The sequence below is a fragment of the Clytia hemisphaerica genome, unplaced genomic scaffold (genome assembly GCF_902728285.1).
Source record: "Clytia hemisphaerica strain Z4C2 unplaced genomic scaffold, Clytia hemisphaerica genome assembly, whole genome shotgun sequence".
NCBI lineage: Eukaryota > Metazoa > Cnidaria > Hydrozoa > Leptothecata > Clytiidae > Clytia > Clytia hemisphaerica.
In genome coordinates, this window is record NW_027103917.1 from 1282649 (window position 1) to 1310065 (window position 27417).

General features: G+C 36.2%; 1 protein-coding gene and 1 long non-coding RNA gene across 2 annotated transcripts; one reads left to right on the top strand and one right to left on the bottom strand.

The window, feature by feature from the left end:
- Nucleotides 1-27271, bottom strand: LOC136809372 (clathrin interactor 1-like). Its single transcript, XM_067065896.1, has 10 exons — nucleotides 27224-27271; nucleotides 16285-16369; nucleotides 4999-5197; nucleotides 4337-4475; nucleotides 3767-3910; nucleotides 2614-2770; nucleotides 1860-2266; nucleotides 1306-1427; nucleotides 675-1016; nucleotides 1-444 (listed from the first exon to the last, which is right to left on the bottom strand). Exons 2-10 carry the CDS (start codon nucleotides 16314-16316, stop codon nucleotides 82-84), a joined length of 1905 nt encoding a protein of 634 aa, XP_066921997.1. The 5' UTR covers nucleotides 16317-16369; nucleotides 27224-27271; the 3' UTR covers nucleotides 1-81.
- LOC136809548 (uncharacterized) lies at nucleotides 25989-26707 on the top strand. The gene is made up of 3 exons (XR_010846985.1): nucleotides 25989-26078; nucleotides 26193-26260; nucleotides 26535-26707. It is a non-coding gene; the product is annotated as an uncharacterized lncRNA (long non-coding RNA).
- Nucleotides 27272-27417: the final 146 nt, after the last annotated feature.

The window sequence follows — 27417 nt, forward strand, 5'->3', positions numbered from 1 at the left end:
TTAAGAACAGACCTCTAGAGAAATTCCTCTGAAAACAAGCTAATTAAACATTGAAGAGTAAATTACTCCATGAAGTGAAAGTTAACTAGCTTTAAATTGCGCAAAGTTCGTGTTGTTCATTTGGCCCATTGTACCGGATTGCATATTCATTTGCATACCGCCCATCGGTTGGGCGCCGCCCCTCATCATGGGCGTTTGTTGTTGTTGGGTGTTATTGAAATTCATATTGGCCATACCTCGATTCATCATATTCATGTTTTGAGCGTATGGTTGTTGTTGTGGCTGGGCGCCATAGGGTGAGCCCATGGGTGCCGCCATCACACCACCCTGCATTTGGTTCATGCTTGGCAAGGCAGGTTTTTGGCGAGATGCGCCGGGTGATAGACTATCAAGACTGATGTCCACTCCTGTATTCGCCCATAACGTGTTTTGACTTTGTGGAGTCTGAAAAAAACATAAAATATACGATCTTACAGATTCATTGAGCAGACTTAGAAAAAACCTAATGTTTTTTGCCACTTCTTGGCAGGCATTTCCAGCTCCTCGTCGCACAAATGAGTCGAAGACAATTCTAGCTCTATAGAAGTTTGTTTTTGGGTAAAAAGTAATTGTAAACGTTCGATAACCCAGACTGCAAATCTTTCGATTAACATGAAACAAAAGAATAAACTCACCCCCTGTGTTTGGTTCATTGGTTTTTGTGGAGTCATCATTCCCTGGGAACGAGGTTGCATACCCATCGTGCTCATCGGTTGCATTTGATTGGCTGATTGCATTGGAGCCATCATCTGATTGGCTGATTGCATTGGTCTCGTCATCTGATTGGTCGATTGCATTGGAGCCATCATCTGATTGGTCGATTGCATTGGAGCCATCATCTGATTGGTCGACTGCATTGGAGCCATCATCTGATTGGTCGGTTGCATGAACATGTTGTTTTGTTGCGATGTTTGACCCATCATCAGGTTTCCAGATGGTTGCATCGGTTGTGACATCAAGTTTGGAGTGGTAGACATCTAGAAAACAATATAATTATTTTGACTTTACAATCGAATGCACTACCACAATCTCCCTAACCTCCGTGCAGATACTGATATTACGCGCATGGCACGTATTTACTCTAAAGGCAATGGCTCCGTAAGATCTGCCCAGGTTGGCGCATTGCTTTGTTTTTTTTTTCACCAGATTTTGGATGAATATTAAATGAGCTTTTGAGTGCGGTGATTAGCTCAAGCAAAACAATCGCACCAAAATCAAAAGTGTAAGTAGAAAAACAGCGCAAACATTAATAGGAAAAGGACTTACCCCAAGTAGATCATTGGAAGCAGATGAAGGTGCAGAAGCTTGATTAAGTGATCCAAAAGATTCGAAGTTTGCAAAATCTGTTCCTGTGCTACTTTGTGGTTGGGCCACTGGAGCTGCAGGTGCTGGAAAATAATCATAACATAGATAGATGGATTTAGAGCCCTGTACACCAAAGAGCGCTTTTATAAAGTTAAAAATTTTAAAAGACTGCCTTCCTCTAATATATGCGAAACGTCGCACCCAAAAGAGAAGCTCTTCTTCTTCTTCTTCTTCTTCGAGTTGAAGGCTTACCATATCTTGACTTTCAGATAAAAGCTTTCCATTTATTTTTTAGTATAAGAACAAGCACAACTCTATGGTAGAAAAACGACTTTGCAAGTAAATATCAATTTTGAAAGAGCGCCGCCCTTAAATAAGCGCACCGCCTATTCAAGGAAAAATACAGTTAACGTCAATGTATTAAAATAGTTTAATAGATGTCATCGAGATTACAAATCATTATTAGTATTATTACGAAACTTATAAAGATCTTCAGCATCGAAATAATTGATTACCTGGCGCAGAGAAATCACCAAACAGGTCAGTATTACCGCCGGATGGCGGGCCTCCCATCAAGTCAGCCAAGTCATTGGATCCCTTTGGTGGTTCATTTGTACCCGAAGAAAAACTTGAAAAATCTGCAAATCCAGTATCGCTTTTATCTCCTGCAGCGGACGGGCTTGTCGTGCTACTTCCTCCTCCAGTATATTTAGCAGCCGCTCCAAGATCGACTTTCTTAGAGGGTGTTTTCCGGGAGGCGGGACTGGCGGCGGAGGGTGTATTTTTTCTTGGCTGGAAATCATCATCATCAATATCATCATCTTTGAATTCGTTGCGAGGGGTCGATTTGTATTTGTAGTCGTCATTATCGGAATCTTCGCCTGCTTCTACGCCGTTCTCTGGTTCATCCTTGTACGCGTTCCTATGGGAAAAGAAGAGGAAACATTTGAACCTGCTGGAATTGTATTGACATGGAGTTCAGTAAAATGCGAATTCCTCTAGAATGACACTCAAGGTTGCCCAAGTGATTCTAGGACAAAAACATATAAACTTGCTTTTATAAGATAATTTCCAAAAGACGTAACTATCATAAAAACGGGGATTGAAGATTGAATCGAAATCAAAAGATTTGTGCACCAATTTTCACAGAAATGAGCGAACCTAGAAAAAAATCCCTATCGGGGAGGTCAAATTGGAATTCCAGAAGGGGTTGGACCCTAAATTGGAATGGTCACAAGTTTAACCTCTTTAACAAGAGTTGCAACCTACCCAGAAGCTCCTTGGATATTGTAGTTACTGTAATCTCTTTTACCACCTGGTCGTATCGTATCTAGTGTTTCTTTAATTTGTTGCAATTTTGAAGGTTGTTGAAAGTCGTCGCTACCACGTGTTCGAGGCGACCTCGCGTCTTTATTGTACCGATCACCTAAAAAATCCACAGTGGAAATTGTTAGGTGATGAAAGTCTGGGAGGGATGTAAAGTGTAGTGGATATAAACGGTAAATGATATACAAAAAATACCAATAAAATTTTCAAAGAATGAAAATTTGAATCAAGTCAAAATGTGCCTTGAAGTGCTTGCTTACAGTTGGTTAGGTTATTAAATAAATGCAGAACAAGTGCTTATGTTAAGAAGATTATATTCACGACATAAGTTAATTATTAGATTAGCAAAACTTAATGACCATTTTAGTTGACATTGTTCGAATAAAAATAAAATCAAAAATAAGTTATAGATGGAAAGACCTTGCTTCCACACTAGAATGCTTTTATAGATTAAGTACGAAACGAAGAAGTAGCCAATTCAAAAGAATTGTTTTGATAAGTTCTCCAAAGACATACTCCATACTTCTTGGGGAGAACTGTAAACGTAGTTCAAAATTCTTTACTTTATAATTCATTGGTATGGTGCTTTTTAGGTAGTCATGATTACTTCATATATCGACTCCCTCCCTCAACCTCTTACCCATTCCTCAGTCTTGGACTCAGAGAAGAAAGAAAAGAGTAAATTTGTAGACAAAGCTTGGGGTTAACAGAGTTTCAAAGGTCCAAAATTTGTTCACTCTCTCACTACCAAGCCCAAATTACTAACCAAGATTTTTGCAATGAGTAATGAGATGTTTGAGACAAACAAACACCAAAATATTGTGTACCCCATTTACTTTGAGCGGAGGGGGATCAAACTTTCCAAATTGGATAGGGATTAAAGAATTTGATATTAGACGAAATTATTGTTATAAGTCTTTGGTCAATGTCAGCCTTAGATTCTTATAGAAATGGTATACTTTAAAGACAGCAAAAACAGTAAATTTAATTTGAGTACTGTTATTAGTATGAAGTAATCATGACAGTTGTGTATCATTATGAAACAGTGCATGGTTAGTTGGTTAGTGTGTGCATGGAAAAGCAAGGACTAACTCACCATACTTACTATAAAACGAATCTTCAATTAAGTCATTGGACATTCCAACATATTTGTCTTTATTTTTCTTGGCACGTTTACGTTCGTCGCGCAACCTTGAATCGTCCTGTACCATTTCTAAAATCTCTTTCACTTTGTGTCGAACTGGGGAAAAAGAAAACAGATAAAACACATATCAACTGTGTTTTGGGTGATTTTTAATGAAACACCTTCTATATTCAGTTCACAATATTGGCCTAAAAGTGGAAACCATGCCGATGTAATTAGACGAATTCCCTTGATGCATAACATAGTGGAGTTTCCGTAACTCAAACACTCACGGGGATTGCCGGTTCATTCGAGTTATGGAAAATCCAAATTATAGAAACATGATTATAATATGCTTTGTTGCCTGAATGACTGAAGAACCCAGAACCATGTTCGAGTTAAGGAGACATTCGAGTTAAGGAGACACTTGAGTAAAAGAGGAAACAGCAAAAAAGAGGGCAAACTTGGACTTTAAACACCCGTCCTTGTAAAATCGACAAAATCCTTCAATGAAGATTTTCCCTTACTACAATGATAACTTACTATTTAAACCTTGGTCTTTGCCTAATTCATCTATATGTTGGTAATTTTCTAATTGTCTCATATCATATAAATGATCCCTAGCACTTTGGACGACCCTTTCTGAACCATTCTTTAGAAGATACGATAAAACCAATAAACTCTGAAAGAAAAATGCAAAAGATTATGTATAACACTTAAAATACTGTTCAAGAAAGAGTCACAAAAGCACAGAAATAAGTGCTTTGGAAGTTGGATTTCATGTCCTTTTGTTTTGTGCATCATATGATGATTTTTGACATTTTTCAAAAATCAAAAGTGAATTAATTTGATAACCACTAAATCAAATTTAAAAATTTTTGCACAAAATCTTAAGTTTGCCTTTCCTCTTTACAATGGAAAAAGATTTTAGTAAAAATTATTTCAGACACAGTAACATTCCAAACCCTTATACTTTTTTCTTGGTCACCCGGTAACTCTCGTTAATCTTGTGCTAAATATGTGTTCCCTTAAAAAGGTAATTAGGCATTGTTTCGATGAATTTTCCCTGAACTGAATTCAGAAGCCTTCGATAAAAGTATGGGACCATACATGCGAATACACTTTTGACAATGTAGGAGAAATTCCAGTATTCTTTGATGTAAAGGAGATACAGAAAAATTTCAGAAATCCTGTCAGGAAAATACCTTATAAACTCTCCTCCAATTTTTCTTCTCTAGCAACATTCGTTTCCATAGCATCCCCATTACTTCAGGGAAATTTTCGTAAGTGTATGTGTATTTTGCAAGTTCTCCCATGACTGAACCATGTGGACCCCATTGATCGTCGTTTGTAGCTTCTCGTACTTTTGACTCCACTTCTGTATAATTCATGACCACATTGGTCCTGAAAAAAAAAAGTTGGACTAATAAGATCTTATTTTCAATAAAGAACTTAAAACTATGTTTTATGTTGTTGTGGTCCTTAGACAGCAACACTGTAGAAATTTAGGTCATTTCCTTAACTGCATTATTATAACATTCAAACTCTCTTTTTTAAGATTGGCAGATGAAAAAGATGTAGGATAACAATAAAATATAAATTCTTTCATCGTGTCCAATAAATAAAACCCAAACTATCAAGGCCAAAAATATTTGGGTCATGTAATGTACCAGCTCTTAATGTTTGGCTCAAATTTGGTCCAGTCAAGATAAAAAAGAAAGAGCATTTTTCCCTGAAAGGGCCATTTATTTTACTACATTATTGTTTTATTTACAAGAGATTTTTCTCATTTAATGATGCAAAATCTGCAAATAGTGTACACAAGATAATTTCGGTTTTAATTTAGTAATTCTACACTGATATGTAATTGTAAGTGCACTTTCAAAAGTATCATCAGAATCAGAAAACTCCTTTCAAAATACATTTTCATAAAAACATTGATCATTAAGGTTCAAAAATGGGAAAAAATAAGAGCAATTTGAGACCCCCAGACTTTGGCAAAAGATGAAAGCAACAAACTTGTTAAAAAGGAAGTACGCAAGTCAAAGAGACAGATATAAAGGATGATAACTGAACTTGAATATTAAATTTGAAGTTGAGTGCTTCTGGTGTCTCACAAGACTTTCTAAACTTCCTTGAAAGCTACTTGTCCAACTGCAAACAATTTACAGTCATTAATGGAGCTCACTCAACATAAAAATGTAGAATATGGTGTGCCTCAAGGATCACTCATTGGTCCCTGCTACTTCACAGTAAATGTCAATGATATGAGCGATATAAGTTTTTTTTACATGACTTGAACTTGAACAACTTGCAGATGACTCTACAGCTTACACTGTGGGTTGGACACAGACATGGTTATCGAAAACATTTAACAAAATGCAAATGAATTAGAACAATTTGCATAGAAAAAGTCATTTAACAAGGAAAATGTAAAGTTATGATCATGCCAAAAAACTGTTTTTTCATCAGTCAACTAGTACAACACATTGAAATTGAACCCAATGTGTTGTCGTTTGAGGTAAATCATCTAAACAAACAGCAGTCATGTCAGGTGTCCCCCAAGGTAACGTTCTTGGTCCCCTACTTTTTCTTGCTTACAAGTATATGCCACTTGAGAAATACTCTAAACTGTCTTTATTTGCTGGTGATTCCTACCTCTAAGGAAAAATACGATCTATCAAGGATTGCGAGCAACTTCAGTCTAGAGAGACTTGTTAACTGGGAGAAAAAGTGGAGCATGGAGTTTCACCTAGATAAATGCAAGATTTTAAGGGTAACAGATAAACGCAATATAATCTATTCAGAATACCAGATACGCATACAACTTGAGATAGTGAAATGACTTAGAAATGCAATTTAAATGCTACCAAATCTTCATCAGACCCACCTTTGAGTATGCTTCCACAGTTTGGAATCCATTGGAGAATGAATAATTGAAATACAAAATTAAAATGGTTCAGCCAAAGTGTCTACGATGGATCTTTAACTCTTGGCAAAGAACTTAGCCCAGCGTCATCAAGGGAAACTGCTAAACTAAAAACGCTGACCGAAAGGAGAAGTGTAAATTGAATCAAAATGTTACATGAGATAAACCACCTAAGAAAAAACATATGAATAAAGAAATAATTCAGGTCAAACAAAGACGAAGTAACCTTAAGTTTGTTCAAATTCTGGGGAGAATTCAGATCTATTCTAACTTTTTTCTATCCAAAACTGGTGAACTATGGAACAAATTCCCAACTAAATTGACCAAAGATAAGACGATTGAATGGAAAGATAAAGGCACCCTCTGCTTCAAGGGTGGTAATGTCAAAATGCCCTATATGATAAGCCAACAGAAGGCAAGTTTTTTTGCTTTGAATTGAATTGAATATATTTTCGCTGCAACATGGCATGGACGAGTCTGCTAAATTGCGTGGGTTGCGTGGGTGCGTGGGTCAATATTTTTGCGTGGGTCATTTTTTTGCGTGGGTGCGTGGGTCAAAATATTTTTTGCGTGGGTCAAAAATTTTGCGTGGGTCAAATTTTTTGCGTGGGTCAAATTTTTTGCGTGGGTCATATTTTTTGCGAGGGTCATTATTTTTTGCGTGGGTCATTATTTTTTGCGTGGGTCATTATTTTTTGCATGGGTCAAAATTTTTGCGTGGGTCAAAATTCTATCTGTAATTCGAAAAGAAGCCTTCCCTTGAAATGCGAACTGTTTTACATAACACGTTTTGGTTTATTTTGTTTATTTTGCATAGCTGTACAGTTCCGTACTTTCTGAATATGGTGAATTTGTTCCAATAAACGAGGTCGGAAAGAATGTTTCCAACAGGGGAGTGTCTTTTTATAAGTGGAATTTTCCCTTTTGAGAGATTTCGTCCAAAATTAATACTGTAGTTACGTTTTGTATATACCTAAGAATATGGCCAAAAAAATGTACACAATCAAGCGGCTTTATATTTTTTAATTCCGCTGACTGAACCAGTGGCGTGGTGGGAAAATTTCTCTGGGGTGGCCAAGGCAAATATGGCGCCCTTTTTAAAGATTTTTTGTTTTTGGCGCCCCTCTCTATACGCTCATTATGAACACAAAAAAGGGAAGCGAGGTTTCTGAAAATTTTGAGTTTTTGAGGTGATGAGGGGCGCCATTTTTGTTTTTTCATTTGTCAATCTTTCGATATGGGCGCCTGAAAAATCCTTCTTGGCGTCCCTTATTTTTGGGCGCCCCTTCTCAAAAGGGCTCCGCTGGGGGGGGCCTGCCATTTTGGACGAAATAAAGACACTGTACTTTTTATTATTCTATTATATCTCATTTTTTTTGCTTAGAGTTATAGGGTTTATTTCCATGACACTGGAATCCTGAAAAATAGCATGCTAAAATTCAAAAGTGTGATCCTGAAGTGTGTCTACAAAAATTAGACTGGTGTGTGTTGATTCTGTATAATATTATAGTAAATAAGTGCAGCTATGCAAAATAAACCACAACGCATTACATAAAAACAGTGTGCTTTTGTTTAGTTTTCGTAGATACACAACACATTTTTGTATAAGATAACTTGAAAGTTTTAATTTGGTAAAAAAATCGAGTTAGCTAAAAAATCACCAAAAAAATAGTGACCCACGCAAAAACTTTGACCCACGCAAAAAATATGACCCAAACAAAAAATTTGACCCACGCAAAAAATTTGACCCCCGCAAAATTTTTGACCTACGCAAAAAATAATGACCCACGCAAAAAATATGACCCACGCAAAAAATAATGACCCACGCAAAAAATATGACCCACGCAAAAAATATGACCCACGCAAAAAAATTTGACCCACGCAAAAAATATTTTGACCCACGCACCCACGCAAAAAAATGACCCACGCAAGAATATTGACCCACGCAAAAATATTGACCCACGCACCCACGCAACCCACGCAATTTAGCAGACTCGGCATGGACCAGGGGTTTAGGTACCCCCTAAGAAAATAGGTACCCCCTAAATTTTAGGTACCCCCAAAGAACAGATGTTAGTAGGTACCCCCTGTGATTGGTACCCCCTGTGACTTGAGTATATGTCAAGAAATGAAAAAACTGTATATTTTTACAATTAAAAAGAATAATGATAGTTAGATGAAAGCAAGATAAAATATAGTTCCCAAGCCCCCAGACCTTACTGCATAAAAGTTAGATACCCCAGAGATCATAGGTACCCCCAGAGATCATAGGTACCCCCTGAAATTGAAAAAAAATCCAGCCCCCAGCCTTTTTCAGGAAGATTTTGGTTGTAGCCCCCCCCCTGCCGGCTGGGGGGGTTCATGCCATGTGCAACGCAGCAGGATAACCCCTTACAAAAAAAGAAAAGATTACTCTAATACAATGGGGAACCTAGAAGAAACTGAAAAATTGTTACAGAACTAAAGAAAAAAAAAAGAATAAACGATTATCATAATATCAATAGTATATAACAACAAAATAATGAATATAAGAAATATTTTTACTTTTATTTTCTGACACTTTCTTTGAGTAGTTTTATTTGAAAAGTTCTTCCTGTTACACCAACCACCCCATCCCACCCCATCCCACCCCATCCCACCCTGGGAAAACAAACTAAGTTCACGCACACACATTCGAACAGAAACACACACAAACATTATTCCTCTTCAGCTTTGTATTTTTCTAAATAGAATTTTGTAGCTAAAGATTTAGTTCATCAATATCAAAGTTGTGAAAATCAGTGTCAGGATGATTTATTAGTAACTCATTCCATTGTTTTGACGAAAGATGAGAGAAAGAGTTAAGTCCAAAATTTGTGATTTTGAGTAATTTCAGCTCAGCAAACAGGGGAGTGGCAGAAGTTTTTTGGCTCACTAAAGGTCATGAGTCTTAGTGCCGTGTTTTGAAGAGTAAGAGTTCTATGTGTGACAGTATTGTCACACAGTCCCCAGAGTTGACTAGCATAGCGAACATGAGAGGCAAAAATTAGATGATAAATGTTTAGAAGGATGTGAATTGGAACATAGTGACGAAGTTTGGATATTGCCCCGTTTGCCCAATTCTCAATTTTGCAGCAACGAAAGAAGCATGAACCTTCCAGTTTAGATGATTGTTAAGGTGAACACCCAAATACTTCACACTCTTACTTGGTGATAGGATTTTCCCGCAAAGCTTAATTCTTGGAATACAGTCCATTGTCTCCAAGGGGAACGAAAAATAACAAACTCAGTTTTACTACCGGGTGACCCACGAAAAAGTTCAGACGTTTCCCGACGTCTTGAGGCCGAACGAATGTCCCAAAGCGCTTGGAGTTTTGATATTTAGAAAGTAGATATCCTAACTTAAAATTTGAGCCATCACATTCTCTACTTATGAGCTTTTAAAGTCAAAACTCACTTTTCGAAAAGTGTAAAAAACACGTAAAAAAGAGGTATCAAATTCATGCAATCAATTAGAAAATCACTAACAAATTGACTTATTTAACGAGTTTTATGAGATCAATAATTAATAAAAATACCTTTGAAAGTAGTTTTTGTTTAAAACAAGACTAGTTTTTATAAAAATTGGCGTTTTCATAGATTTTTTTCAAAAACTGTATATCAAAAACATCTAAAAATACCAAATTTGATACCCCTTTTTTACACTTTCTGTAAAGTGAATTTTGACTTTAAAAGCTCATAAGCAGAGAACAAGTTGGTTAAATTTAAAAGGTGATAGCTCAAATTTTAAGTTAGGATATCTACTTTCTAAATATCAAAACTCCAAGCACTTTGGGACATTTGTTCGGCCTCAAGACGTCGGGAAACGTCTGAACTTTTTCGTGGGTCATCCGGTAGCATTCAAGGAAATTTTGTTGGCATTAAGCCAACTGACTAAGACTCTGAGATCAGCATTAACCCTCCCACAAAGACTCCATACAGTTTTTGAAATAGTTCAATTAGTTTGATTACATTAATCAAACTTAAAAATTTGAGTTTAAGCCCCTTCTAGGCCTTTGCAAGTGAGCGCGCAAAGAAGATCTGCGATCTGAGTTTTGATTGATCTTCTTGAAAAAAGATTACGTAATTGATGCAATTTGAATGGAACTTTTGTGTTGTTGATCAGAACAGAGTTAACTATCAAATTGTCAAACATTTTTTGTCATCGAAATTTTTCGAACAGAGTTTTTGCCGAGCTTGTTGAACTTTTCTTGTTTAGAACTTTGTTGAAAGGTCTATTTGCCGAATTTGTATAACTTTTCTTAGGTGTATATCAATAATATGTTCTGTTCGCGTCATAAAACATCACCAAATCCAGCCGGTCGGTAGATGTTGTTGGATTTTTAATATTTAGTAAATCCCAAAGAATCCAGTCGGAAAAAACAGTATCCATTGCTGCCCTGTTTAAATTTGCTAACATAAATCCAGTCAAATGTGCTGACCTTAAAACTGGACCTGATTTTTGGCCCTCCGGGGTACCGGCTCTATCACAACAGTGAATTTCAGTTTGATAATTTCAATGAGGGTGGACGGAAAAAACTCAAATGAGACTCAATGTGGGTGAAGTAAATAAAAACTTGAAGCGAATGGTGATGTAGAAAAGGGATTTTTAAAGGGTTTTGTCGAACTTAATCGAATACTCACAATTTTAGTGACTTGTGAAAAACTTGATTTTTAAGGGGTCACTCAAATACTGTCAACTGCTCTAACTTGGGACGATTGGTCGAAACGTGGGACTGTTATATATCTGGCCTGTATTTTCACTTACTGTTAAATCTCTTTGACGACAAATTTGTTTTGATAACTCCACCAAGTTTATCAATCATACTTTCTGTCATAACATGTCACGCACGATAACTTTCAATGATAGCGCGCCCTTTTTAACTTTTCGTTTTCATTCAAAATGACCGGATGCCGACTGGAGAATTAGAGAACGCCCGCCGCCTAATCGCCTATCACCCGATGGGATTAACAAATAGAGTCCCCTGCCCAGTTGGCAACCAAAATTTTTTGATTCGAATTTTTCACTTATATACTTTTTACTTTTTTGAACAACCTTTTTGACCAACGGTTAGACAACTTTTAACATGCTTTTTGTGTTTGTTTTGATTTTTTATTTGAGGCGATCTTCTTAGAATAAAAAACTTTCAAAGCGAGCGGTACTAGTGCCTAGTTCCCGACCGACGTGCCAGTCTGCGACCGATCGCTAAAAAGAGAAAATCAGCGCTCTACTTGCAGGTTAGGTCATATGAATTGATCAGGATGATAAAAAAACTCATAAGCTTTCCCGTATTAAACTTTTTTGCACTCGTTCTTTTGTTTTAAAATAGTTCACTTACATTTCCTGTTGGCATGTTTTTTCAAAATTTTTCTTCGAGTCGCCATTTTTTTCTAAAGTTTTTTTTGTTTTGTTTTGAAAGTGGCGGTCTATGGAGAGTCTTCATTTGATAAAAACACAGGAATTTTTCATGTTTACCCTGAGATTCAATATACCGTTATCCTTTGTTATTTCAATCTGGAGCTAGAAACTTTGCATTGGAGCTGTCAAGTCGAAGACCGCGGGCATGCCCCTTGAATGTTTTGATCGCAATGTAAAGTCTTCTTTTTTCTTCTCCGCGTCTGGAATGTTTTGATCGCAATGTAGAGTCTTATTTTTCTTACTTTCGATTTTGTTGGTCGCAGAATGGACATCTAATTTCGAAACTGATTGAATCAACTTTTTTATCAATATTTCAGACAAGGAAACTGTATTGAGCTGATTTTTATAGAAATGATTTCTAACATATTCATCGTTTTGGACAAGTATTTTTTGGAGTGGCAGTTGAAGCGTTTTTTTTTACAAAGTATTTTTGTCCACATGTAGCCATTTTTTATTTTTTTCGAAAAATCTGGTTTTTTCGTGTGCTTCCCTGCAAAGTTGGATCTTTCGGATTCTACTTGTTCTTTTCTAGAATTTCTTTTTACACAGTACGGGAAATAGGTCAAGGCAGATAACTACCAAAAGAAATTCTCCAGAGGGCTGTTATTGTATGACTTTTCTTTGGGTTCAAAGACGTTGGGTCGTCAACTGGGCAGGGGACTCTAACGAGTGTGCAACTTGCCGCGCGAGTAACTTGCCGCGCGAGTAACTTGCCGCGCGAGTGACGCCAAACTGCTGTTACAATTTCATTAGCCTGGGAATCCAAGCTCATATAATCTTAGAAAAAACAAAAAATACCTCACCTCAGAAAGTTCTAAGATTATAGAGCTTGGTGCAGGTAGATTAGTAGTCTGACACAGAATGTTATCAACAGTCTGTGTGTGAACCCTTGTTGACAGACTTTCTGAGCTTTGGAAACCCAGGCAAACACACATAATCAACATACCATAAAAACTCTTCCACAAGCTCTTAAGACTTTCAAAACTACTAAAAACCGCACCAATACATCAGCCACATGTATTTAGACTTCCAGCCAACAGCCATTTTGTTTCTAAATGAATCTATGTTTTCATTTTCATTTGTTTTTCATTTTCATTTGTTTTCCTTTTTTCTGCAGAGTCAGCTTTTTCCATAAATTATGACGCGCATCGAAATTATCAAAATGCGCACGTACAAGTACTGCTAAGTAATACGCCGAAAGCTGGCCAATCAGGTCGAACCTGCATTGAAGGGAAAAATCTCCCTGCGGGGGAGTTACCTGCGCCAAGCGTTAAACAAGCAGCAAAAATATCATAAACTAGACTGTGAACAAAGTTTAACGCTTGGATTCCCAGGCTACAATTTCATTTTCAGCCACATGCAGGAACTCGCCAAATGTTCCTAACTGATTCAATCTAAAGACCTGATTCTAGGCTACATCAAAAAAATATCAGGCGTGCATATTTGCGGAACGACCGTTTTGAGGGCGCGAAGCGCCCGAAAGGGAGTGTAGCATCCTTTCTCTAGATCTGGGCGTGTGGCGTAAAAAATTTGTATATGCACGAAATTTTCAAAAAAAAATCGTACGGTGACATATTGACTTTGCTTCGTGTTGGATGGGATCAATTTTCTGTAGCACTATTAAAAGTATCTGTTTTGTAAAAATATTTATTACAATAGAATATGATTGATATTAAAAGTATTATAAAGTAAGACTTTTGATTAAAATTGCAACTTTTGTACAATTAATAGTAAGAGTGTCAAAGCTTTATCTTCTTTGCTTTTTTCCCGCTTCTTCCAGATGTCTGGGCCCAGTCTTTTTTTCTGCGTTTCATTTTCAAAACAACAAAGATGGCACTGAAAACCAACGAATCTCTTCGGTTTTTGAGGTGCATGCATTAACTTTTGGACTGATTATGGCCCATTGAAAGGTAAATCTTCATTTTTTTCACCTTTATAGTTTCAACTACCTTTGGAATGTTACATTATTACTTTTTCTTTGTGTTGACTTTTTTGTATTAAATTGGTTTTCATCTCACAAAACAAAATGTTTTTTTCTCGGCCATGTCATGTGTTTCATGGATATCATATGGCCATGTTTTCTTTCCACAGGCTTATTTTTATTCATATGGGTCGTGTGTTTATTTCATTTTACTCTAACTATAATTATTTTCATCTCTTCTGTCTTCAGGGTTCAGGTGAAGGAGCTTGATTAATGTGATGGGTGACTTTTAACTACCGACTGCGACTGACCGATCGGCCGACTGGCTGAATCAGCAGCAGAATTTTGGTGGGTGAACGTGCACAACAAAGAAGCAGCATAAAACCAAAATATACATAGCATTATGACTGTATGAACAGATTGTGATTGATGGAGAATAATAAAATGGTCCTGCTGCTGAATATAAATTGTGCTAGTTAGTTCCATGTTATTCCGTGCAATGTTTACGAGACAAAAGAGAACACTGTACTGGAAAGCAGAATCAAAATGATAGTTACTAGTTGCTATTTTCGCCATTGAAGATTTCTTTAATATTTATTCGATAATGGAATCATTTTCATTTGGCTTGATTGATTGTTGATTCCATTACAGCTGACTGTCGAGAAATTTTTGTTTAACATTGGAGCTTGATCATCATCAATTAGAATATTTAAATGCCGATTTATATTTGTACGATAAAGTGATAACAAAAGCATGATTGATGACTTTAGCCCAAAAGACAACTTAAATGATAAAAGTACCTATATGTTACTTTTGATGCTATTGCTAGCTCGAATATATTTTCAAACAAGATATCTTTCACAAAAAAATGTTTTTTACTGGCGAATCAACTTATATTTTCATAAACTCTTTGACGTGAGATTGTAGATATAAACGCTTGGTTATTATTTTCGATTATTTATGTTTCGATTTATTCAGATAAACTACCAGCCTAAAGCCGAATGTAATATCTTTGTTGTTGGTCATTCAGCCATTGCACAAGAAACATGTGTGTTCTTTTTTGTCACTTGCACTCTTTTTTATAAGAACCAGTAAATTTTTTTAAGGTTTGGCTGTCCTTTTTTGCACTTTGAGCCTGAAATTGTTTTTGAATTGCTCAAAATCCGGCGTATTTAATTTTTGAGCCTCGTATTGTTCTTATAAAATTCTTATAAAAAAGAAAGAGTTGAGTTGGAAAACATTATATATCAATAAAAGTTTGACTTATAAAAATAATTTGTTGTGCCGAGATTTCTTCGCTTTGCGGAAACGGAACGGTCGTTCCGCAACCCCTTTTATGTTGATATCTTTTGATCTCAATCGAACGGAATCGAAGATCGAACCAGTTGAACCAAATCAAACGCAATCGACCGATTGAAATTCGATTGATGAACGCAATCGAATCTCAATCGAACGTCAAAATTCTGGGTAATATTCGATTGGTTCGTTTGCTGTTCGACTGGTTCGATTGTCGTTCGACTGGTTCGATTGTTGTTTAACTGGTTCGATTGTCGTTTGACTGGTTCGATTGTCGTTCGACTGCATTTGATTGTTTGGGTGAAACAAGGCATGCCCCAAATATATTTTGCGTGACGCGCACCGCTTCCCATTATTCCTTAACTCTCATATATAGCTCAAAAGAATTAAATCAACAAGAGGATTTCGAAAAGGGTCAGCTTTTTAACAAAGATTAGTCTCTCTAAGAGTCGGGTCCTAATCGAACGCAAGCGAACATCAATTGAACGCAATCAAATATCAATCAAATCTGAAAATTGCAGTAATATTCGATTGAGATTTGATCGCGTCCGACAATCGAATTTCAATCGGTCGATTGCGTTCGATTTGGTTCGACTAGTTTGATTGTTGATTCCGTTTGATTGAGATCGTCTGGTTTTAGAAAGAGGCAACACCATGTTGAATAATTATGTACTCCAGCCATAAAAACAATGATACAGCGATGCATAATTTTTAAAATATGCATGATACAGTAATTATGCATGGCTGTATCATTGTTTTTATGCTGGAGTACATAATTATTCAACATGGCTGCCTCTTTTTTTAAAAAAAGTAGGTCTATTCAAAGCCAGATTTTTTGGTTATTTTTAAGATGACCTGAAATATCTTTTCATTTCAATTAATAAAAAGTTGAATGGTCATATACTTACACTTTGTCTTGTATTTCACGTATCTTCCACATGTTGCAAAGAAGAATGGATCAATCTGGAGATTTGTTTCGTTGAATCAGAACATTTTTGCGGAACGTGCGTTTGAGCGCGCGCAGCGCGCTCAAACGCGCGTTCCGCATCCTTTGGCAAGATCTGCGTACGCGGAACGTAAATTTGTATATATGTTCAAAAAAATGTCCCCAAAACTGCTACCTCCAACCGAAATATGTCGACTTTGCTTTGAAATAGAAGAATTAGCAAGCGAAAAGAAGCATTTACCGAAATTATATCGACTTTGGTTATATTTTTCCCGCTGGTCCCTATGTTAGATCCAGTCTTCTAAAAGTTTATTATTGTCTCGGATCCACAATTTGGTAACTTTTAAAAGTGTTTCGAGAGCATACAAGTCGACAAGTGTATAATCAGCATAAGCATCACAAGATTTAGATAAGTATTATTATTTTTGGCTCAAAGATATATATACATATAATTTTGAAATGTTTATCCCCAGCCTTAATGTTGATAATATTAGAAACTTAATTGAGAGTGCCAGAAGAACTGTTGTTGGGAATTTTAGAAAACCTCCAAGAACAGTCTGGCCCAGGTATAGTTGTGTTCCCCAGATTTTAAGAACTGCTCGTAGCCATGGCTTAAATGTTTTTTGTGTGAGTGAAACCCCCGGAGATGGTAATTGCTTTTATCACGCCATTGTAGAACAACTTAACGATCGTACAGATTTTGGTGATGTTTCAGCCTTAAGGTTACAGTATCCAAACCATCTTATCTTACGCCAGGCAGTCGTCAATTTTGTGCGGGATCAAAGTCGTCTAACTGTAGAGGAGTCTCCATACATTGTTGGATATAGAACTTTCTTTGAACAGGGGGCAATTGATATTCGCAGGGCTGAAGGATTTTCTTGGGAGCAGTTTTTAACCCAGCAGTTGTGTGATACTGTGTACACAACAGAGGTCTTTATCAATGCTGCAGCTATCTTGCTTGGTAGAAATATATGCATCAATTCTGAAAGCTGCAGCGTAAATAATCCCCTAAAAGTTATGAGTTGTTTCCGTGATTCTCCTCATTTAGAATTTCATGTAGATATGCCGGTCAGCTCTTACTTTCTTTTGGCCGGAATTAACAATAATCATTTCCAATCATTGTTACCTGGTGATGGGGGGATTTTAGCCAATTTTAACCAGCAAGAAATTGTTGACTTTTCAGTTGAGAATATCGTAAGAAAACGAGAGTCCGAAGGTATTAAAGATCTAATGAAGGAAACTCCCCCTGAAAAGAAAAATAAAATAGAAATACTACAGACCTTTGTACGAAAGGAAAGTGTTGATCCTGAAATAGAAATACAGGCAAAGTGTACCCTTTACGGTTTGGAATATATTGAGCCCTCTGTTGGAGCGTCTGTTTCTGACAACAAAAAAAGAAGGCAAAGTCTCAAACGTAAGATAACAAATGCAGAAAAAAAAAGAAAGACAGAAAAAGAACTTGAATTGTTATGTGTTCATAATGGTATTGACTACATTGCACCTTCCACTGATCGAGAGCAAAGAAAACGTAGAAAAACAATGAATCGCAGGTTGAAAAATAGGAAAAAGGAAGATATTGTTGCAATGGACATAGTGTGTAAGGGGGGTGAACGTGCCACCAATAAAAAGAGGGCCAATCACAAATTAAAACCCTTGCCAGATAATGTTAATGATTCAAATTTATCCCCAAGATCGAATAATCCAACTTCACTTCCATCTGTTCATAATGCTGAAGAAAGACCTCTCAGTAATGACAGTTGTTTACATTCAAATCCTAGGGTAGTTGAAGCAGCAAGCATTTTTGAGGAAGGGGAGTTAAAACACAATATTGATCGATGTAAAATTTGTAATGAAGTTAGACCTGTTTTTCATGAAACTGTTCATGTTGAGCCTGGATTAAACAACAATGATTTGTTTTCCCCAGCTTCATGGTCCGTAGGGGAGGATGGTAAGTGCATTAGATGTCGCCAAGAAGAAAAAAATAATCGTAAAAGAAAAAATCCACCTGCTGCCCCCAAATTTTCTGGTATTTTTTCCATGTACGGGAATGATGGTAGTAGTAGTCATGGAGATGGGCCATTACATAATAATATGCATTTTGAAGAAATTCCCCCATACCTGAAAAATCTGAGTATTCTTGAAACGGCCATGATTTCAAAAATCAACATAATAACTAATATTACCATCCTTAAATACGGCATGCTGAAGGGACGCGGCCATTCTATTGCAATTCCACATGACATGAAAATTGCAAAGACTTTGCCAAGCCTCCCCCAAGAAGTAGGAATTATATTGGTTCGAAAGAAAGGTGAGAATGGGGAAGTTTTGAAAGACTTTATTGTTAAACGAGATAATGTTGAACAGGCTTTGAAAGGGCTCGTCTTTGGTTTTCCACATGGTGGAATGGGTACTGCCTTTCCTAATTCTAAAGTTTATGATGGACCAGATCATATTAACACACCTTTAAAAGGCAGGTTTTTTCTATGGCTTCCCAACCCTTTTTATTTTGATGTTATAATTGACTGTGTAAGATTAGAGAATTTGCCTAATGATGGTCGACAAATTTGTCCAGGTGTTCCAAATCTTGAATACAAAACAAAGGTTCCCAACTTGAATAAGAATTTATCTGAAGGTCAACCAGGATCCTCAGATTTGGAAAATACACATTCAGGTGTTGTCTCACCACTTGAACCTAATGATGTTGATAAGAATCTTGAGAAACTTTTACAGAAAATTGTTGATGATGAAGAGACTGTACAAGATCTTGTACGCCTTCAAAGAGTTGGTGTGGCAGAAATAACAAGTGAAAAACGTGAACTTGTGCCTGAAAGGAAAACATGTGGTTTTTTTGCAATGGCTTTTCCAACAATATTTATCAATGGTTCAGCAGACATCACCATTCCTCAACTAACAACCCCTGATTATCAAGAGTGGGTGGATCATATCTACCACTGCGGTGACAACCGTGTGAGCTCCCATCCAACACTTCGATTTTTTCTTTTAAATCTTGGTCTAAGGGAAAGGGCTTTAAACCAAGGTTCATTTATTGTTGCACAACAACTTCATGACGCACATCTTTCTGTTGAAGAATTACGTGAAAATTTAGAGAATAATGATACTTCTGTACCAAGAAAATTGATAAGTGTTGGTGCTAAGTTTGCTAATAGTGATCCATATTGGAGAGACAGGAAAATTGAACTTGACAACCTTGCTTTGTTTAGAAAGATTGGATATGGGGACCTTCCAGCCTACTTTGACACAAACTCTATGGCTGAATACCACTGGGATCCCCTTAAGCAATTGCTTGCCAAGTATGAATCTGTTGTTAAAGGGGTACCCGTCGAGACTGTCCTTGAGTGCATTAATAATGATTTTTCATACCATCGTAAATTAGTTTTGTCGAATCTCCATATTGTCACCAAATACTTTGAGAGAAGGACCCTTAATTATTACAAAACTGTCGGGAAAGAACTATTTCAAACATCTGACATGTGGATTAGATATGAGTTTGCAAAAGGTCGTGGTGAGATTCATAGTCACGCTATTGTTTTTAGTGAATCGCACGCAAAGAAAATAGAAAATGCAATGGCTCTGATTACCGATGATGGAAAAGGTAATGTAAATACATCTGATGCAGCATTTGAACTTCATAGTTTACTTCAGACTGATTTACAAAATACAGAAGATTTTCACTCTCCTAATTTTGTATCTATGCACCCTGCAGGTGGCCATGAAGAAATTGACGAGAATGGCAAAAGGGTCTGGATCCCCAACAAATCTGAATGGCCCAAACCTGATGGAGATTATGAACCTCCAGATTATAATCCTTTGTCAGAAAAACTCTCTGACCACTCAAGCCAAGAATCCATGAGAGATTTTCATATTGCTTTAACAAATAAGGTGGGCTTGCATAAGTGTAATAATACTTGCTTAAATGTGAAGTCTGATGGTGCTAAAACAAAATATTGTCGTTTCCATTTTGGTAAGTTTGATATCGAAAATAGAACTTCAGAAGGAAAAGAAACTCATCCTTTCCATTCACTAATAACACCAGGAGAACATCCACGTTTTGAAGGCAACAGAGATCATTCTTTTCTGATATCTCATGTCAAAACACGACTGTTAACATGGTTAGCCAACTCAGACACGCAAGCCATCATTGATCAAGACTTAATGGCTCTGTTAAGATACATCACTCAGTATGCCTGCAAGGGTGCCAAATCTACAGACGATTTCATTCGTCTATATAAACATTTATTAGATGTTAATAGTGATGTTGCATCTGTAAGAAGTATTGCCCAACAACTAATTTTGAAAATTATAGGATTGATTGATATGCCAGCAGCTGCTGTTGATTTTCTGAATTGTGGGGGTCGTTTGTTTCATTGCACTCGACAGTTCAGGAGAATAGGTCTTAGTGGTTTTCGTGCAATAAATTCAAAGTTTTCTGATGGGGATGCAACAAAAGAAACACCTCTAGAAAAGTTTTTGAGTGAAAAACGTCGAACACGTTATCCCAATATGACTTTGTATAATTGGGCTCAAATTTGTGTTTGCACCCCTAAGTGTGCTAAAAACCATGTTCCTGTTTTTACTGGGATTCCGACTCTTCCCATATGGCCACTAGAAGAGGACTATTGTAAGGGTCAATTAATGATTCACTCGTTGGGAACATGGGAAAATGTAAATGACCTTAAGAACGGAAAAGACTCATTTTTAGAATCATTCATGGAGTTTTTAGAAAGTGATTTATGTCCTATGATTGTGAAAGAACTTGTCAAAAAAGCAAAATTAGAGCATGACAAAAGACTAGAAAGGGATCGTCAAAGAGCAAAAAAGAGGAAAAACCTTGATGTTGATGATAGCTCTATTGACCACGAATCTGGATCTGAAGATGAGTTTGAGAATGAAATCAGAAACGAACATGAATTTTTAAGATACTTGGCCGAAAATAGACCCCAAGATTTTGAAGATTTGAATGCTTTTAGAGATCTGCCTGATGGTGGAGAAGGTTTTGATTGGCATCAGTATGCAATTGAATCTTTTGGAGGTGGTTGGCCTGATAATTCTTCAGATTGGCTAGAAAACATCTCAAAGGTGGCAGCTGCACAACAACAGGCTCGAAATCAGAATTGTGATTTGCCACCAAATATTGATTTATTGAAGGCTAATGCTCTTCAAAGAGTAATAATAGCTATTAACATTCTTAATATTATGTCTGTTGTGAATAATGAACACCAAAATAAAGTGCGTCTCTTAGTGCAGGGGACGGCTGGAAGTGGTAAAACATTTACAATTGTTGCCTTGACCTATTTGTCGCGAAGAATTTGCAATCGAAACAATGCTGTAATGAATTTAGCACCTACTGGAGCAGCATCTATTCTCCTACCCTTAGGACGAACTGTTCACTCAACAACAAGCATCCCAAGAGTGAAGAAAAAAGAATCCAAAACATTACAGTTAACTGATAAGCCATTGAATAGCATATCTCTCACTGCCTTACGTGAACTAACTGGTAGCACTCTGGAAGGTAATTCTATGAAATTGATGACCTTGAATTTAGATGAAAGAGGTATGTATAGTCATCGTATGTTAGCATGGTGTAGTCAACGTTTTAAGGAGGCAACATGTGATTTTTTCAACAACTTTGGTGCAATACCAACTGTCAACTTTTTTGGAGATTTAGGCCAGCTAGGTCCAGTTGATTCTCATGATTTGCATGTTGAGCCATTATCCTCAGACGCCCCAGATAAGCTTGCCGGTTATGGAATCTATCGTACATTTTCACATTGTATTCTGTTAAATGAAACTATGCGACAAGGCCCAGATCAGTTGTCTTTTTTGGAAATGTTGCTGAGAATCAGAGAGGGTAAACTCAATTTGAATGACTGGAAGACAATAAATTCAAGATATGAAGGTGAGCTTCCTGAAAGTGCCAAAGAGGGATTTAAATCAGACACATGTTTGACTGTTATGGAAACGTGGCAAGAGGTAAATGTTGAGAACCACAACAAACTAGCTGATTTGGGGATCCCTGTTGCTACTATACCAAGCAAAGGAAAAGGTCGTCATCACACTCAATCTGTTAATCAGATGGGTCAAATTCCTGCAACCTCTCACATTGCTGTTGGAAGTCGTGTGCTCTTGACTAAAAATCAGCTCAGCTTAACACCTCTTGGATTAAATAATGGAGCAATTGGGAAAGTGATTGCAATATTATATGCTGAGGGAGAAGCACCTCCATCATTTCCAGAAGCAGTTGTTGTAGATTTCCCAAGATACAAAGGCCCAAGCTGGCTTCCAGAACACCCAACATGGGTTCCTATACCTGTCAATGAAGCACGTTGTGATACTAACTGTTGCTCTAGAAGGGGGTTGCCCTTGATGCCTGGTTATTGTATACCTATATCAAAAAGCCAAGGTATGACAATAGGTCCTAATGAGCCATGTACTCATATTCGGATAAAGTTAAATAAAGAGATTTTTATGGAGAAACTTAACCTTGGCATAACTTATACAGCCCTCAGTAGGGCATCTAAACTAGAAAATGTTGCTTTGGTCGAAAAAGTGCCATATGATAGGCTAAATTATATCAATAATCATCCATGGATGCCACGAAGAAGGGAAGAAGAAGAAAGATTGAAAATTTTGAGTGGCGAGACTCTTCAAACATTTGGCCATTACAGCGATTTGAATACCTACAGAGAACTATTATGTGAATTTGATCGCTTTGTCAATGATGGTTTAACTTGTTTTCAAGACTCATACTCATAGGCAACTACTTTATGTTATTATTGTTGTTATAAAGTTTTTAAAATTGAAAAATTGCCGTGTTAAATACCTTTTTACTTTTCTTCTGATTTCGTCTCACTGGCAATATTTTAAATCAAGGCTGATTTTCTTTCCTGCACATGGTTAGAGACAGGTATTTGATGGATGTTGATAGTTGTTTCCATCAAAGGTGGATGTTGATAGTTGTTTCCACCCTCTGGTGACATGTTGATAGTTGTTTGTCACATACAGAGCATGACACTGTGAATGTTGATAGTTGTTTTCACAGTGACCCTTGTAACATGCTGACAGTTGTTTGTTGCAATAAGGGTAAACCATGTTTCTAATGTAGCCTGACGCAGTGAAACAGCCTTGTACCTTAAAAGTACCTTTTGGTCTCTACCTGTCTTTATGGGGTGTCTAGTCAAATTTTACGTTTTTGAAGACATTTTTGAGAGTAGAATGTTAAACATCATTCCTTAGTTACGACTTTTTATGATTAGCCTCTATTACAATCAGCCTCTATTACAATTCTCCTTGAAAGTGTAAACCATCAATGCCTGTTTTAACTTTTCTTTGATAAGGCAATTACTTTTTTATTTTCTGGTTTACGGACATTATGAGGAAAAGTTTTGGACAGGAGGATGGAAAAAAAATAAAAAATAAAATTGATGTTTTAAATATTTTTTTATTTCTTTTTAAAAATCAGAAATCGGAGGAAATAATAAAATAAAATTTTATGAAATTTGCTATGTATCTAAATAAGTCTCTCTTCAACAACTCTTTTTCTTAGCACATATGCAGGAAAAATGTACCCTTGGAGTTTTTGTGGATAGAGAAATTCCATGGGGAAGTTCCCTGACATTAAGGGAAGGATCAAAGTATCTTTACATTGGCAGCATAGGGCACAGCTGTGTTAGATCATTTAACCCCCTCTTTCTTTCTCTTCTTTTCTTTTGTTTTCCTGTTTAAGTAAAGGTTTTTTTTATTTCTTTCTTCTTTTTTGAAGGTCGGAGGAGAAAAAGTAAATAAAAGTTTTTGAAATCTCCATTTTATTTTATTTTTATTTTGGCAAAAATAACGTCGGCGGATCCGTAAACCAATAAATAATTAAATATTTGCCTAACCATTGAAAGTTAAACAGATAAAAGCTATAAATTAAAACGAATCAACTTATTTATTAGAGATCAGAAGGTAACCTTTTAGGGTGGGGTACAAAATCCTATGGCTTATCCTTCACGTGGTGTACCCTGTTACGCATTTTCAGAAACTGAAACTGAAAATACAAACTGAAAGCCAAGGTTATCTAAAGGGAGATCAGTGATCACTCCCTTTAGATAGAAAACAAACCTTTAAAGTTTTTACTTTTCCTTATACCCAAGAGAGATTTTTTATTTTTGTTTTGAAAAAGAAGCTCTTCATACTTAGACTTTGTTACATTCTCTATTTGAAGCCCCATACTATTCTCTCTCCAAGTTAAAAAGCAAATAAAAATGAACATCATGTCAGACTACCCCATGAGTGACGACGCTCTGAGTGCGGAGATGTCAGAGGAATCAAGAAGAGAGGAAGTGGAGGAACGAGAAAAGATGGAACAGATGAAGGAGATGGAAAGACAAAGAAATGAAATAGCGAGTTTGCGTAACGAACTAGACAGAGCAAATAAACGCCTTGCCGAAGCAGAGAAACAGAAAGAAATAGAAAAGAAGAAAAAGACAGAACAGGCTAAGAAAGAACAAGCTAAGAAAGAACAAGCTAAGAAAGAACAAGCTAAGAGAGAAAAGGCGAAAAAAGAACATGAGAAGAAAGAACAGGAGAAGAAAGAACAGGAGAAGAAAGAACAGGAAGAGGGTGAAAAGAAAAAGAAACAAACGACAGTTATATCCTATAACAAATACAAAAAGATGAGACTTTTAAATGGCGGCCCTGACTCGGTGAGGTCATACCGGTTTTTTAAGAGTAACGGCTTCAGGGACGAGGAAGGATTTCTTGAATCCTGGAAACAGAGAAACCCAAGGCCAAAGCGTCAATTGCACGATGACAATAGCCATAAAAATATTGAACAGCATCGTGCCGTGCAACACATCCACGTTACTGTTTCGGGCCAACGCGCTGTTGGTGTTCGCATTTAAACAATAATTGTTTTAATAAATTTTGTCTAGTTTCCTCCATCGTCCTTTTTACTTTCACCGTTGCTGTTTCAAATTTGTCGCTTTACTGTTAATAATATACTGGCAGTATTTGATTGTTGTGTTTTTGTTACTCTTCGTGTTATGAATTTCATTTAAATCATTCTAAAGATCTTTTCACGTCGTAGCTCTTTGTCACTTCTCCTCTCGCAAATGGCTGTTTCGTTCAGTTGTATTGAAGTTTTTACAAGATGCTCACATAATTGCTTATTCAAAACAATAGAGATGATGCATCCTTTAGAAAAATAAATAAAAGTTTTTGTTTGAATAGTTAACGACCAATCTAATGACAAAAATTCTTGTAAATGTTCAACTTGACTTTCGTTTGTCACAGATTTGTATTTGTTTACAAAACATTTATTTTAAAGTGTTAATTTCAAAACTATTTATTATAATACTATTTATTACTACTTATAACTAAGTCTAAGTTGAAAGATATAGAGTTTTTAATTTATTATGTTGATATATCGATATTTTTTTTTTATTGAAAGTAAATTTGAATTTGAATTTTTGAGTAATAATGAAATACCATATTTGAAACCATTATCCAAGATAATTTCCTGCTCGGTGAGAAAATTTTATTCAACGCAGAGTCTCGATTCAAACTGTTTTGATAATAGTAACATTAGTTTCTTACCTAGTTTTACCTAATTTTGGAAACATTGTTATCATAAATTCTTTTGTGTATGTTTCTATTTATTTTTACAGAAAATCAAACAAAAATATTATATAAAATCAAACAGACAACTGGCTTGGCAATAATCATCTCCTCAAAATTCATGATTAAATTTTAAACGTAAGTGAAACTTGATTTATACACTCTGTTAAATTTGTTAATATTATTTCTTATGTTTGAACATGCTGGCATTTAGATTGCCTCGTCAATAATGATTGCTCTTTTCACATATAGATAAAATGTGCAAGATGATTTGCAGCGCAACCGATATCAATCCATCAACCTGCGTCAACTATCCAACCGTAAGTTCTCCAACTTCGTATCAGAGTTCTTTCAATGTTTATGTCCTTCCGTACTGTATGATGCTTTGTTCTTTTTATTATATTGAAAATCGCTTAAAGGTATTTTTTTTAGAAGATAAACAAAGCTATCACAACAAAAATTTATTTTCATTAGATATTTGTCGAATTTCCTGATACTTCCATGTGTAATTAAATCGACTGGAAAGTGTTCATGTTTACAAGCATGACACTAAATGTTAACAGAAAAATATCAATAAAATCAATCTTCTTTTAGGTCATATTGGTGTATCATCCGTCGAACGATCATTGCGAAGAAAGGTCGTGAGAAGCACAGTCACTCGCAACTGTACACTTTTCTTTTTTAGTATTTTACGTTACTATTGTATATTTTGTAAAGTAGGACCTATCAAGAAATAAAGTAAAACATCTTTCAGGATGCGCAGTTGACCTAAATAGTCTTAAGTTGATCATAAAGATATGAGTTTATTTGCCTTCATATAAGACCCGTATAGCCATGCACAATTTTAATTGAAAAACTATCAGAAAAAAATAACTTGCAGTCTTATTAATATTTTTCTCTTTTCGCGTTAAAACTGATGCTACAAAATAAAATAAAAGTGAAGTTTTTAAATGTTTTTTTTGGACAAACACTATTATCAAAATACCGTAAGAACTTTTTTTTACTCTCGGGTCTAATAAAGGGAAAGCGGCTGAAAGTTTTTTCAAAGTTTAATAAACGGGGGATCCAATAGCCGTGGGTTGGAAATTGTACTTCTGAAAAAGCCAAAATTGAGTAAATATTAGGAATTAGGAACCTGAGAGTACCCTAATAGGCAAGACTATGGCGGGGGTAGCTATAAGGGAAATTGGATTTTTTTACAGACTTCTGAAAATATTTCTTCGCTTTGCGAAAACAGAACGTTCGTTCCGCAACCCCTTTTATGTTGATTTTGTTGGAATTCCTTTTTTGTTGTGCCACTTGATTTGTTGTCGTTCAAATTCAAAATGGCGGATTTCCCGGAGAGTCCGCCCGTGGAATTTATGGGCGTTATAAAATCACACCCTCTTAAAAAAGTTCATAAAAAGTTAAAGTTTTTGACTAAATTTCTTAGCTTATCATGCTGTTGAATAATACAAAATTAAGCAAGTTATTAAAT

What these genes read in the sequence shown, in the direction of transcription:
- LOC136809372 (XM_067065896.1), bottom strand. Translation starts at nt 16,316, where the DNA reads ATGTGGAAGATACGTGAAATACAAGACAAAGT. An exon ending in CGTGAAATACAAGACAAAGT is followed by an intron (nt 5,198 to 16,284) that starts GTAAGTATATGA and finishes TTTTTTTTTCAG; the next exon opens with GACCAATGTGGTCATGAATT. An exon ending in AATATCCAAGGAGCTTCTGG is followed by an intron (nt 2,267 to 2,613) that starts GTAGGTTGCAAC and finishes CTTTTCCCATAG; the next exon opens with GAACGCGTACAAGGATGAAC.